The 12,811-nt window shown below is 43.9% G+C and overlaps 2 protein-coding genes, 1 long non-coding RNA gene and 2 other non-coding genes across 7 annotated transcripts in view; 2 read left to right on the top strand and 3 right to left on the bottom strand.

Annotated features, from left to right (window-relative positions):
- Window positions 1-4,468, bottom strand: part of ERN1 (endoplasmic reticulum to nucleus signaling 1) — a 60,905-nt gene extending 56,437 nt beyond the window's left edge. The window contains exon 1 of one of the 2 annotated variants that reach the window (XM_038371003.2): window positions 4,275-4,468. In XM_038371003.2, coding sequence (XP_038226931.1) covers window positions 4,275-4,364 — 90 coding nt within the window. In that variant the 5' untranslated portion in view covers window positions 4,365-4,468. The remainder of the gene's footprint in view (window positions 1-4,274) is intronic. The other variant, XM_043496489.1, reaches the window with a different exon arrangement.
- A 1,302-nt stretch (window positions 4,469-5,770) lies between these two features.
- Window positions 5,771-7,601, bottom strand: LOC122456589. Its single transcript, XR_006275539.1, has 2 exons — window positions 7,108-7,601; window positions 5,771-6,259 (listed from the first exon to the last, which is right to left on the bottom strand). It is a non-coding gene; the product is annotated as an uncharacterized LOC122456589 (long non-coding RNA).
- A 609-nt stretch (window positions 7,602-8,210) lies between these two features.
- On the top strand, window positions 8,211-8,275 carry LOC119843420. Its single transcript, XR_005288946.1, has one exon. It is a non-coding gene; the product is annotated as a small nucleolar RNA SNORD104 (small nucleolar RNA).
- A 250-nt stretch (window positions 8,276-8,525) lies between these two features.
- Window positions 8,526-8,662, top strand: LOC119843421. The gene has a single exon (XR_005288947.1). It is a non-coding gene; the product is annotated as a small nucleolar RNA SNORA50 (small nucleolar RNA).
- A 1,735-nt stretch (window positions 8,663-10,397) lies between these two features.
- Window positions 10,398-12,811, bottom strand: part of TEX2 (testis expressed 2) — a 116,826-nt gene continuing 114,412 nt past the window's right edge. Inside the window, exon 12 of one of the 2 annotated variants that reach the window (XM_038371519.2) lies at window positions 10,398-12,568. In XM_038371519.2, coding sequence (XP_038227447.1) covers window positions 12,446-12,568 — 123 coding nt within the window. In that variant the 3' untranslated portion in view covers window positions 10,398-12,445. The remainder of the gene's footprint in view (window positions 12,569-12,811) is intronic. The other variant, XR_006275510.1, reaches the window with a different exon arrangement.

Below are 12,811 nucleotides of genomic sequence, written 5' to 3'. Positions count from 1 at the left end.
TTTCACCCTCTTTACTTCAGACCATTTCTCCAGATCATTTTGACTTTTAATCCTATCCTCCAAAGCACTTACAACCCCTTCCAGCTTGGTATCATCTGCAAACTTTGTAAGTGTTCTCTCTATGCCATTATCTAAATCATTGATGAAGATACTGAACAGAACTGATCCCTGGGGGATCCCACTTGATATGCCCTTCCAGCCTGACTGTGAATCACTGATAACTACCTACTACCGATATCAGTTACTCTGTTGGCTCAAGTGGCAGTGGTCTGTGTGGTGGACCTAAAGGTTGCAACTCTCTTGATGACCCATTTGGATGTTCATGTGATGGAATTTCTGTTTTTTCCCCAAAACTTCTGCAATAAATGACATAGGGGTCCTAGAGACAGCAGTTTCTTCCATTGCATAACCCTGATTCTTTCTCAGAGCAGATCCATCCTGTGCACTGAATGAGGCAGGGGTCCTGTGGAAAAAATAGTATATGGTTATGTAATTAAATACTGTATCATAATGCATGTGTACAAGGGGGCTAAATTAAGGTTGCCCAGGCAACCATATTTCTGGCATTTTCCTAAAGTTGAGTGCTTTAACATTAATAATGTTCTTTAATGTAGTTTTGTGCATGTGTAATATACATTTAAGCTATACATTTCTAATATGTGGGGAAAACTGTATCTACGAAATATTTGTTTTCAAGTTATCTTTACCTGACTGGATGGAAGTTCCTTTTCAGAGCCATTACAGCACAGATGAAATATAGACAGTTTTGTACTGATCTCTTATGATTTGTTAGTGTTAATATGGATGAATTTTAAAGCAACTGTAGATTGTGAATAAAACCTATACAGCCTAACCTATTTTTAAGGTGGAGCAAAGGGGAGGGGAAGCAGAAGGGAAAAGGAGTTTCATTTCAAGCCCAGCACCAGCAATCTTAATTGTAACTAAGGAGTATTAATGTGATCTAGTGACTAGGGCTTTACACTGGGACTCAGGAGACCTGGGTTCTAGTCTCATTTGTGCAAGCGACCTTGGACAATTGCTCCTTGCGTGTCTCCTTCTGTAAAGTATAATAATCGTAACTGTGACTAAATATTTTTTCCTAAAAACAAATAAAAGGCTGTTCCTGGACAAAATCATACATGCCAAGTTTAGGTTGGAAAGAATTATTATCGTTAAGTTATAAACTTCTACATACAAAAAGCACTAATATTAACGATAGTTCCAATCCTACACTGCGATCCTCACGAGCAAACTAACTACTTTGCTCATACAGTGCCCGTTGATTTCAATGGACTCTGAATGGGCACAGCAGTCCACCCAGGCAAATCATCATGCAAAACTGAGGCCTATAGCAGTATGAAATGAAATGGGGTTTGCTTATGAAGTATGTTTGGACCAGGTTTCAATTATAAGACTGGCAGGCACAGGTGCTAGAAGTAGGGGTGCTGCTGCACCCCCTGGCTTGAAGTGGTTTCCATCATATACAGGATTTACAGTTTGGTTCAATGGCTCTCAGCACCCCCACTATACAAACTGTTCCTGCACCCCTGCTGCCAGGCTCAAAATTTAGGTTTTTCTGATGGTGTTGGCATGGTAAGAATTTTACAAAAGCTACTATTAATCTTAGATTTTTTTTTCAACATTAACACACAGTGGGGGATTAGGAGACTATTTAAAGTTTTCCTCTGCAGTGCTCCAAATGCAATAGCAACATGCTAAGCAATGAAACTCACCAGTATAGATAAACTATCCAGACTGACCAGAATAAAAGAAGTAACCAACATAAATGGAGAGTTGCATGTTTTTTTCCTTTGAAGTAACCATATAATTATACCTAAAATTCAATACAAACTATAAATACAAAAATCATCCTAAATGGTGAAAGGCAAATTAGATATTTTTCTATAAGCTCCTTGTTTTGGTAATACCACTACACAAAGATTTTTAAGATAGATTATCTTGACAGTATGCTTTTAACTTTTTCACTTTTCCTAATTGAGCAACAGTAAGAAACACTTTAGAGTTTCACAGTTAAGCATGTTTACTTTTTAAAAGGGGAGTGGAGCTGTGTAGGGAAAAAGAAAGCTTCCAGCTTTGCTTAACCTGAACTATAACCCCATCTATCAAATCGGTATTCTTAGGTGAACAACAAGCAAGCCATTATACTTGCTTAAAAAGCATAACCGTAAAACTCCCCTCTCCTAGATTCAGGTATAGCTCAGATCCCAAGAACTACATGCCAGTTGGCCCTTTTCACTATCCCTGGATCCATGGAGGTCACAAAATAGAGGGTCTTTTTCAGGAATGGGATTTTTTAAAGAATAGATATTCGATCTAAACACACATTTTTTTAAAAGCAAATAATTTAAAAACCATCTGTCTCTGTAGCAAAAGCTAATTGCCATATTAAATTTATCTGCAAAAAGATTTCACTTGTTAAACACACTATCTACCTTGGTGAGTCCATGGCTGCATTCTTTCCCATAGCCTCTTGATGCCCAATGATACCGCAGGAGCAAATCCACGCACAACCTGATTATTTTTCAAGAGGGTTTGTGACAGTGCATGGTGCACTTGCTTTTCACTCCTAAAGATCAAGTTTCAAATTCTGAATAAGAGTCCCCTCTAGATATTTGTTCACATCACAAAGTCACCAAGTGCACAGTTAGCATAACTGGCAATTTTTGGTCAAGAGAGCATGGAAGTAAAGTAACAGAGGAGCTGCAAATTGGGAATGCAGTGGACTGGTTGAGTTGTGTAGGAGACACTTAATCATTTTTATCTCCACCATCAAGAGTGTTTAGGTTTCAGAGTAGCAGCCGTGTTAGTCTGTATCTGCAAAAAGAAAAGGAGGACTTGTGGCACCTTAGAGACTAACAAATTTATTTGAATATAAGCTTTCGTGAGTTACAGCTCACTTCATTGGATGAGCGTTTAGGTGTTTCACAGAACATAAGAAGACAAGGCCTCTAATCTGAAGAGGTTACAATCTAAACAGAAATCTACAGATGAAGGACAGGAGACAGCATACAACAAAAAAGTGAAAGGACTGAGCTGTGATGTTTTATCATGTCTACCTAGTTGCTTTATTTGTCTACATTATTTTGTCCATCACCAGTTTTGTTCATGCTTCTCTAACCAGCTGCTTGCTGCCAAGTTCATTCTATTTTTGGTTTGAAAATTAGTATATGTACACCCATCTACGCAGGAAATATATAGATAGGGTATTATAGGTAACCATGGCAGATAGCAAGTGGGTACACAGCTGCGTGTTTAGGACAGAAGTGAAATAGAGAAGAACGTCATCCATATGCATGCGTATACATAGTCATTGGGCATTCAAGTGGAGAAAACGGAGATCACACAATGACATTTAAATGGGCAAATAAATAGCTTTACAAAGATGTATAAAAATTATTGCCATTATTAATTATTATTATTATACAGACGCAGGCGGCTGCCTGACTTTCAGATGTGACCTACATAAGTTACAGTAACCTCTTGGCAAGCCCTAGCCAAACACACCCAGATGGCAGCTTCCCTCTTACATATCCCCACATACACCCACAGCTAAGGGAGCAGCTCCTCTCTGTGCAGCTCCCTTCGCACAGTATCCTTGTGGAATTGGGGGGAGCAATTCCCTCCTCTCTCTGTTCACACTGTACCTCAGGCTGAGGGCACTTCCCCATATCTCTGCCCCACACACTGAGCCCAGGGGAGCACCCCTACTTTCAGTGCCTTCATAGGCCTGAAGCAATTCTCTCTCTCTCACGCCCCCCGCCCCGCAAGGGGTGCCCAGCCCTGATGCCCAGGTCCCCCCACTCTTTTATAACGATCTCCTACACAGCCAGAGGCACAGCCTGAGCAACTATCCCAGCGTTGGGGAGGAGACAGCTCCTCAGTCAAACTCTTGACAGAGCCCCCGGCAGCTGGGTGCCCGTTTGGACAGGGCTCTCAAACCTGGGGAGAAGGGCTCCCTCTCCCAGGGCAGGGGGATACATGGGGTAACTCGCCCATCTCAGCCCTGAGGGTGGGGTGCCGGGGGCAAGTCCCCACGCCCTCTGCCCCCCTCCCAGCCCCCCGGGGGGGGCGAGGGATGTCGGGGAGCAACTCCCCCCTCTCAGCCCCGGGGGCGGGGGGGGCAACTCCCCCCGTGTCCCCGCTCACAGCCCGGCTGACTGGCGTACACGGGCCCCCCCCCTCCCCGTGCCGCCATCCCCGGGCCCTGGGGGAGGCTGAGGCTGAGCCCGAGCCCGGGGCCGCCGCTCACTTACTCTGGGCCCCAGCAGCAGCAGCAACGCGCCCAGGCTGAGGAGGCAGCGGCGGAGCAGGGCCCGGTGCGGGGGGCGGCCGCCCCGCTCCATGGTTCTGCACCGGGGGCTCAGCGGCGCCCGGCCGGCTCAGCGGCTCCCTGGCTGCGCCGTGATGCAGCGTGTCCGGCCCCCCCGGGGCGGAGCCGGGCCGGGGAAGGCCACCGACGTCAGCCCCGGCAAAGGAGGTGGAGCAGACTGGCAGGGAGCCAGGCCCGTGGGCTGAGCCAGGGCGGACACAGGGCAGTCCCCCCCCAGCTGCAGACGGGGACGCTGTTTTATTGCGCCCGGGCGTACACGGGCGATTCCCCCTGAACCCCATGCAGAGGGACAGCCACAGTTCTGTACTCACTTCCCCATCAGCCTGGCAGCTCCCATGAATGCGGCTCTGCGTAGTGGGAGCTGCGAAGCTAGCGCAAAGTGCATTGAGCTGGAAATATGTACCCCTCACGTTATATTATCTAGAGCAGTGCTGCTCACAGTGGTGGTCCACGGACCGGTGCCGGTCCACGAGCCATCGGCTGCCGGTCTGTGCGCACATTGGGGGGAAAACCTGCCGGTCCCCCACATCAGAGAGCTTGCGAAGCACTGCCCTAGAGTTTCAGAGGAGCAGCCGTGTTAGTCTGTATTCGCCAAAAGAAAAGGAGGACTTGGGGCACCTTAGCGACTAACACATTTATTAGAGCATAAGCTTTCTGAGCTGTAGCTCACGAAAGCTTATGGTCTAATAAATGTGTTAGTCTCTAAGGTGCCACAAGTGCTCCTTTTCGCCCTAGAGTATATCAGTTCTGACAGTTCCCTTGTTAAAACTCTCTTTCAGTATTTGGGTGGTGGGGTGTACTGGTCTAAACTGCAAGTTTACATACTTTATAGGTGCTCGAACCAAAAATCACACCCGAGCTTCAACACTCTGACACTGATCAATCGCAAAAAGAAAAGGAGGACTTGTGGCACCTTCGAGACTAACGCATTTATTTGAGCATAAGCTTTCGTGAGCTACAGCTCACTTCATCGGATGCATTCAGTGGAAAGACTTATACACATAGAGAACATGAAACAATGGGCGTTACCATACACACTGTACCCAGAGTGATCACTTAAGGTGAGCTATTACCAGCGGGGGGGAGGGGGGGGGAAGACCTTTTGTAGTGATAATCAAGGTGGGCCATTTCCAGCAGTTGACAAGAACTTCTGAGGAACAGTGAGGGATGGGGGGATACACAGGGGGAGATAGTTTTACTTTGTGTAATGACTCATCCACTCCCAGTCTCTATTCAAGCCTAAATTAATTCTATCCAGTTTGCAATCCCCACTGTATTTTCCACGGAATGCATCCGATGAAGTGAGCTGTAACTCACGAAAGCTTATGCTCAAATAAATGTGTTAGTCTCTAAGGTGCCACAAGTACTTCTTTTCTTTTTGCGAATACAGACTAACACGGCTGCTACTCTGAAAACAGATCAATAGCTTATTCAAGGCAATTTATGGTTTTGGATTTGGGCTCTTATGCATAAGAATTTAAAAAGTATGTATATACTTTGCATGGCCACATTTTTAGTACCAGCAGCACATTTTCATTAGTGTGTGCCATTACAACTGCCTGTTCAAATGAGTATTTAGACATCTACATTTCCATTTGTACATACAGTAACTGCACATATGACCACTTAACGTGGACAAGCCTAGATGTAAAAAAAAAAAAAAGCGTATTTTTAAAATGACCTTGGAATACTATTTCTTTGAAAACTGCCTCAAAGATCCCGTGAGACAAGAAGGGTGAGGTAATTCTTTAAGAAAAGGGATTTGCTCTGCTGCCTGTATTCAAAGTTTTCTGCCGCACTCCACCATTGTTCCATGGGACGTATGCTTTTTGGCAACTTCCCTCCACCCCAGAGATGGCAGCATTTCAGTGGGTTTCTATGTAGATGGTTCTAAAGAGCTGTCAGAGCCTTTGGGATGAAAAGGGATATAAAAATGTCAGATATTATTGCCTTCCATGTTTAAACTTGTTATATATTGTTTCATATCTTTGCATCATTAGTTCATTGTCTATAATTCTTATCATTCATATTCTGAAATTTAATTTCACTTTAGATTGAAATGATACATGCAGAGATGTCAGCTATGTAGTTCACATGCACATATATTACATATTAAAACAATTTACCTTTTAGAATGGCTCAGCAAAAGTTTGAATTTCACATATGAGAAAACAATCTTCAAAAATATGGAATATGGAAAAATAAAAATATGGAAACGCTTGCAAAAAATAAGCAGATAAACTGGAATCAACATTGTACAATAGCTATGAAAAACAGCATGCTTAGAAAGTACTTTATGTTTAATAAAAAGAAAACTCTTTTCTCTGGGCACAGTTAAAATACATTTAGAAATGATCAACTCCCACAAAAGAGAAATTAGGATGACATCAAATTCTGGAGTGGAGGTACATCTCCATCTTCTCTTTATCTACTTTACCAGTTTCCATTGTAGATAGTTAGTGACTGGTCCCCCTAGTGGGCAAAACACATCCTAGACATTACAAATGTTTTAGAGCACAAGTAATGTATTAAAATGTATGTTCTTAACATGTACAACTGCTGATGGAGATTAGCATGAATAGGTGAAAAACGACCTGTTTTTCCTACTTATTTAGGTGTGCATGGTGCTTTAAACACATACAGTAAACAATGAGGTCACATACCTTAGCATCCACATAAAAGCCTGAACGTGAAAATTCTGCACAGAGAATGGCTGGATTTCAATATAAGACAGGAAACATATAATGGCAACTGACCGCAGACATAGGGAGAGTTCACAGGAAATAAGGTGAAGGGAAGACAGTTCAATATTTGGGATTTATGCATCTCCTCATTTAGCTGTCGTAATCCTGAAATCCACGCCCATTAAAAAGCTTATTTCCCAGAATCTCAGAACTGGCATTTTTTTAACACGAGGCAGGCAGGATAAATGCCTCTGTTGGGAGTGGAGGGGGAAATCAAGAGAGCAATGGTCATTGGGTTTGGAGCTGGTTAATCTAAGCAAGCTCTGACGCCCATTGGTCCCAGGTGGGCTTGAGGCGACCTGGTCTGACTCAGCCAGGCTTGGCCCAGCATGGCACAGCCAAGCTCAGCTACGTTCAACCCAAGATCATGCTTCCGATCTAAGGCCCTCCCCCGGCCCAGTTCGAAACAGAGCCGTTAGCCCACGGTGCTCCGGTTCACACCAGCTCGATGCGGTCGGCCTCAGACCAACCAAGACCCGCGCCAACCAGTTCGGGCCTAACTGGCCCAATACAGCCCCGCCCCCTCATTATTCCCCCACCTTCCCCTAGCCCCGACTGCGCGAGAACCAGCCGCTGACGTCACAGGGCCGTGTGTCCTGTGACTTACATGTTATTGGTTGCTGATGTGAAGGGGCGGTGCCTGTTGAGGCGCCCGAACTATAAATGTTGGTGAGCGGCACTCCTCCGCCTTTCTCTCTGCCTATGGGGGCGGCGCGGCGCGGTAGAGGTGAGTGGCGGAGGCAGGGCCCAAATCCGCTTGAGGAGACGGGGGGGGAGGGGCGGATGGGGCCGGGTCGGTGTTCCGTGGAGACGATGAGGACTAGCGGCGGGGGCGGTGAGGTGTCCCGTTGGCTCGGAGAAGGGGGGGGGGTGTTCGGTGGGGGGAGACCCACGGCTTGGGGCGGGCCGTTTGCTCTGGCGGTTGGGGGGAGGGAAGCGGGGTGGGGGGGAGGGTCCCGCCCTCGGCGGCCGCTCCGGCAGTGGCGGGGGGAGGGGCACGGAGGGCGGTGGCCCGAGGGGATGTTGCTTTGGCGGGGGGGGGGAGGGGGGTCCTGCCCGCGGCGGGAGGCGGCCGCCGTGGGGGTGGGGGGGTGTCCGTCCCGCCGGCGCCGGCTGCGGTGATGATCCTCCGTACACGTGTTAGACTTCTGACGCGGATGAAGTGAAGCCGAGTCTGAGCCCCCGGCGCCGGGTCCCTCTGGCCCAGGCGGGCCATGGCGTCCTGCCTCCCCCTGGGCTGCGATCCTAACAGGGCTCCTGTTCCTTGCAGGCGTGACAGGAGCCGGCGTGGGGCCTCGGCCTGGAGACCTGCTGCAGACCCTGGAGACCTGTCGGCCCATTGCCAGCTGATTGGGTCTGTGTGTGTGTGGGGGGGGAGAATGGTTAATAAAAGAGCAGAAAAATAGGGTCTGTTTCTTTCTTGTGCTCTCCAGCACTGTCTTTGAACTGGTGAAGTGGCCAACTGATGGCTTTGCTGGCTAAGCAACAGTGCAACAGGAAAAGCTTGTTCATAACTGGTGCTGCTTAGTTAAAATCTGAGTGGCTCTTTTAAGAGCAAGTAACACTCTTGTTATGGGGCTGCTTAAATCTTAGTTGAAGACTATCATTAAATTCAAGCTTCCCCCCCCTTGCTGAATGAAATTTCTTCTACCTCGAGGCCCTGGACTGGTGGCACTGGAAGGACAAATACCTGTCTCAAAGTTCTCTACTCAGCTGCATGACTTGTCTTTTGATAGCCTGTCCATAGGACCTCACAGCACTGCAGAATGGGCATAACCCTTCATAGAATTAACTCTTCCTCTGACAGATTAGGAAGTTGTTACTTCTACAATGCAGCTTGTTCTAAAGTGGCCAATACCCTCAGAACTGGTCTTGCTTACAGAAATTAACACTTCTTCCAGCTGCTTTGAAACCAGGAGGCTAGCAAGTGCCTGGATGAAGGACTCTAAAACAGCAATTTCAAGTGCCTAGGTTTTAAAGGGGGGGGAAGGTAGCATCCGGTATAGCACATTTGAAGTGTGGTGGTGTATAATACAATTTTGCATTATAGTTGAGTGGATAGAACAGCTTGCACCAATGTAGTCCAATCTACACCTGTGGTGCCCACTTGCTTACTACACAGTTGGCTCTGGAGTGGAGCTTGAAGGGAAGGAAATAGTGCTGAATACTGAGCTGGCTTAAGGGTGGAGGGGGAAGAAGGGCAGAGCAAGGCTCCAAGTGGAACTGGGTGGTGCTCCCTGCCATATACCCCCTGAACAGTCCTCTATGCCCCCAGGGGGCTTAAACATTGGGAATAAAAATGGTAAATATTAAGCTTTAAGCACTGGGTGAAAAGTGAAATGCACTCAAATTCTGGAAGGATCTGAATTTGAGAGAAATAAGGCTAATAGGACAACTGACCAAAGCTTTTGGACAGTGAAATAAGATGCAGTACATGCTACCATACTGAAATAAATGCTAGAGGTGGATAGGGAAAGAATTTTTCACTTTCCATGCATCAGTTTGGTTGTCTCCTAATTCCACAGTAGCTTAGATCTCTTTATAGGGTTTTTCCCAAGTTTGGCTTCACTACAGTTTTCCTGCAAGGAAGATCTAGCAGAGGAATGATTTAAGTTGTGTAAACAGTATTTGAACCAAAACTACTTTGAGTAGGACCCAGTGTTATACCTATTAAGGTTTTTCCTTGGCAGTTCCAAAGCATCTTTCAAAGGTATGTAGATGGCCACTACCCTTTAAGAGCAGAGTGCCTCATGATCAGTGAGTTTGTCCTTCCACCACTGGTAAGACATACTGACTTGTAAGAGGAAGACTTGCAGCAGCTAGAATTGAGCTAAACACTAGACAAGGGGTGGGCAACCTTTCAAAAAGAGGTCTTTTTTGTTTGACCAAAATATTTTGAGAGCTACATCACAGCAGTGTAAAGAAAGGGAGTACTTGTGGCACCTTAGGGACTAACAAATTTGAGCATAAGCTTTTGTGAGCTACAGCTCACTTCATCGGATGTATTCATTTTTTTCTTCCACTGAATGCATCTAATAGAAGTGAGCTGTAGTTCAAGAAAGCTTATGCTCAAATAAATTTGTTAGTCTCTAAGGTGCCTCAAGTACTCTTTCTTTTTGCAGATACAGACTAACCCACCGGTTACTCTGAAACCTGTTATCACAGCAGTATGTAACTCAAAACTTATTTTAAAACTTATTTTCAAAGCCACAACAATATATCTTTTAAATCCCTTCCCTAAAGCATTAGTCTCATAGTACACCTTGAATTGAACATACAATAAAAATGAACTTCTGGAGAAAGTAACAGTAGGATACCACATGAAAGTGGCTTCCCAAATACAGCTTTTGAAAACATCTTGCACAAGCTCAAACTACTGGTCAAACATAATTGTGCAGAAATAACTACAAGCTATGTAATGTGTCTGACAGGGGATAACTTTATTTCAGAAAACAAAGCAAGCCAATTGTAGTTACCCACATAGTTTGATTAGGAAGTGCAATATAACAATTGTGTAACAAATCTGGATATTTTTACACATTAGTGCATCTAGTCCTTTGAGTTTAATTCAGTTATTGCACATAGAAATTTAAATCATATAAAAGACCTGCGTACAAGACATGCAGACTTCATGAAAGGCAAATAATGCCGATGTAGTAATGAGCGCAATACCAGAACAGTATACACAAACTGGAATGGTCAAAGGAGTTTAGGTAACAAATATAACCTGCTAATATTGCAATTAAAAGTAACCAAAAATAGGTGTTTAAATATAGACAATTTTTAAATATATTAAATGCTAATTTTATTTGATGTTTCAGGTAAGGTGCCCTTTAAAAAAAATCTTCACATGATAGCTTCATTTAGAGCTGGTAAATCAAAAGTTACACAAGGTAATTCTGATTTACAACAAATAGGAGTGAACACAATATACAAAGTTCTTAAAAATTTACTTTTCAAAAGAAAAAAAATCAAATTATGCTATTCAAAGGGGAGCTACAAAACTCACCTTTGTAAACTAAAACATTCTGACAAATACATGAACAGTTGGCAACACTGAGAAAAAAGTAACACTAAATATCATATGTAGTGTTCAAATAGTTATTTAATGCACACATTTAATCTTTAATCTCCACACAGGATAGAAATAAAAAGGCAGTTTTTTCCTCAGTTTTGGCCATTTATTAGCAGAAACAGTTCTTAAATCTGTCTTAACCAGTTTGTGATCAGCCTGAACAACTTCAAATGCTTGAATTCCTATTTCACATATAAAACTGAGAAATAAACACAGGTGTCAAAATCTCCCTTCAGTTAAAGCTACAAATCCTCACCAATATCAGGTGATTTGAAGTCACTGGGGATGCATGGCTGTCACAGATCAGAATTTAGTCCCATGCTTTGCATGTAAACACTGGTGTCACAGGAAAACACAGCAACAGAAACTCCTATGAGAATCCCACAGTTTATTTCATTGTATTAGAGACTCCATAGACAAGTAGGGTAACTATTTCTGGTCAGTAGGTGCAGTTTTAGACATTTTCATGTGTGCTCATATCTTTAAACATTCACAATTAATCACAAACCATGGTGATTGTACCTCACTATGAGGCAGGCTTGCTATGGTTTGGTCTCATGGCTTTGCCGAACGCTTTCTTAAATCACAATAACCCCACCAATTCCCACCACTGATATTTGTGAGTGTGTGTTTTATGGCTACTTGCTTCCCAAAAAAGCACTAACTTGGTATGAAAAAAATAAGTTAATATGTATGCCCCACATAAATGGATTCAAAATATTACCTATACATCCAATTTACATTCTTTTCTCCTGAAAGCATTTCATATTTCAATTGCTTGACACAAGCTATTGACTGCAGAAGTGAAAGAACATAAAACAGTTCATTCTACACCTCCAACTGCCTGAGAGAGAAAAATAGTCTTCCAGTTGTATACATTTGTTCCTGCCAGAGGATTTGGCATGCAGTTCCTTTACTGCAAAAGAACCATGCTTCAATGCAGCAGCATGATGTATGAACACAAATTGACCACAATTTGTGTCATCAAGCTCCTTCATCTATTACAATTAGATTTTTTTTTCTTCAGAACAGGTCATCTTAACCTCAGTTAAAATCCTGAGAGCAGCCATTACAAAATAAATCAACTTATATATGGAATGAAACTTCGTATAAGTGCAGTAAACAGGAACAATAACCAGGCATGTTGAACGCAAAGAAATGGTTATAGGCAGTCCTCTTTAAAAAGATGTGGCACAAGTTAAAGGACAAAACTACCGCACAGTTTAAAAAACCATGAAAATAAACTTAATACTGTACACTGCAAATCTTCACATTTCATGGTTGATCAGCAGCCTCTGTGACTGGATCTTTTGTAGGGCATGTAGATGAGCGGGGATCCATGGCTGAGTGCATTAGAGGAATATAAACATCATCCATGTTTGGCATGACAAAAATTTTCTATGAAATGAAGACAAAATTAAACGCAGCTTAGTTTAATGTGTCATTCAACATTTTGGGGTTTCTGATTAGCATCATTCAAAAGTAAGTAACATACTTAAAATCAATTTCGGTTTCCCTGGGTTGGCCAGAATTTGATGCAATTTGTACATGCAAGCTCTGCAGTGCCTAAGAGTCACAACAGTTTGGTTAATATGTGAACTATACCCCATATTCTTCATAGTGATTATGATATGATTATAG

This window comes from Dermochelys coriacea, chromosome 14 (assembly GCF_009764565.3).
Source record: "Dermochelys coriacea isolate rDerCor1 chromosome 14, rDerCor1.pri.v4, whole genome shotgun sequence".
NCBI classification, from domain to species: domain Eukaryota; kingdom Metazoa; phylum Chordata; order Testudines; family Dermochelyidae; genus Dermochelys; species Dermochelys coriacea.
Note: the sequence above shows the minus strand (reverse complement) of the source record. Positions and strands in the feature narration are given on the sequence as shown.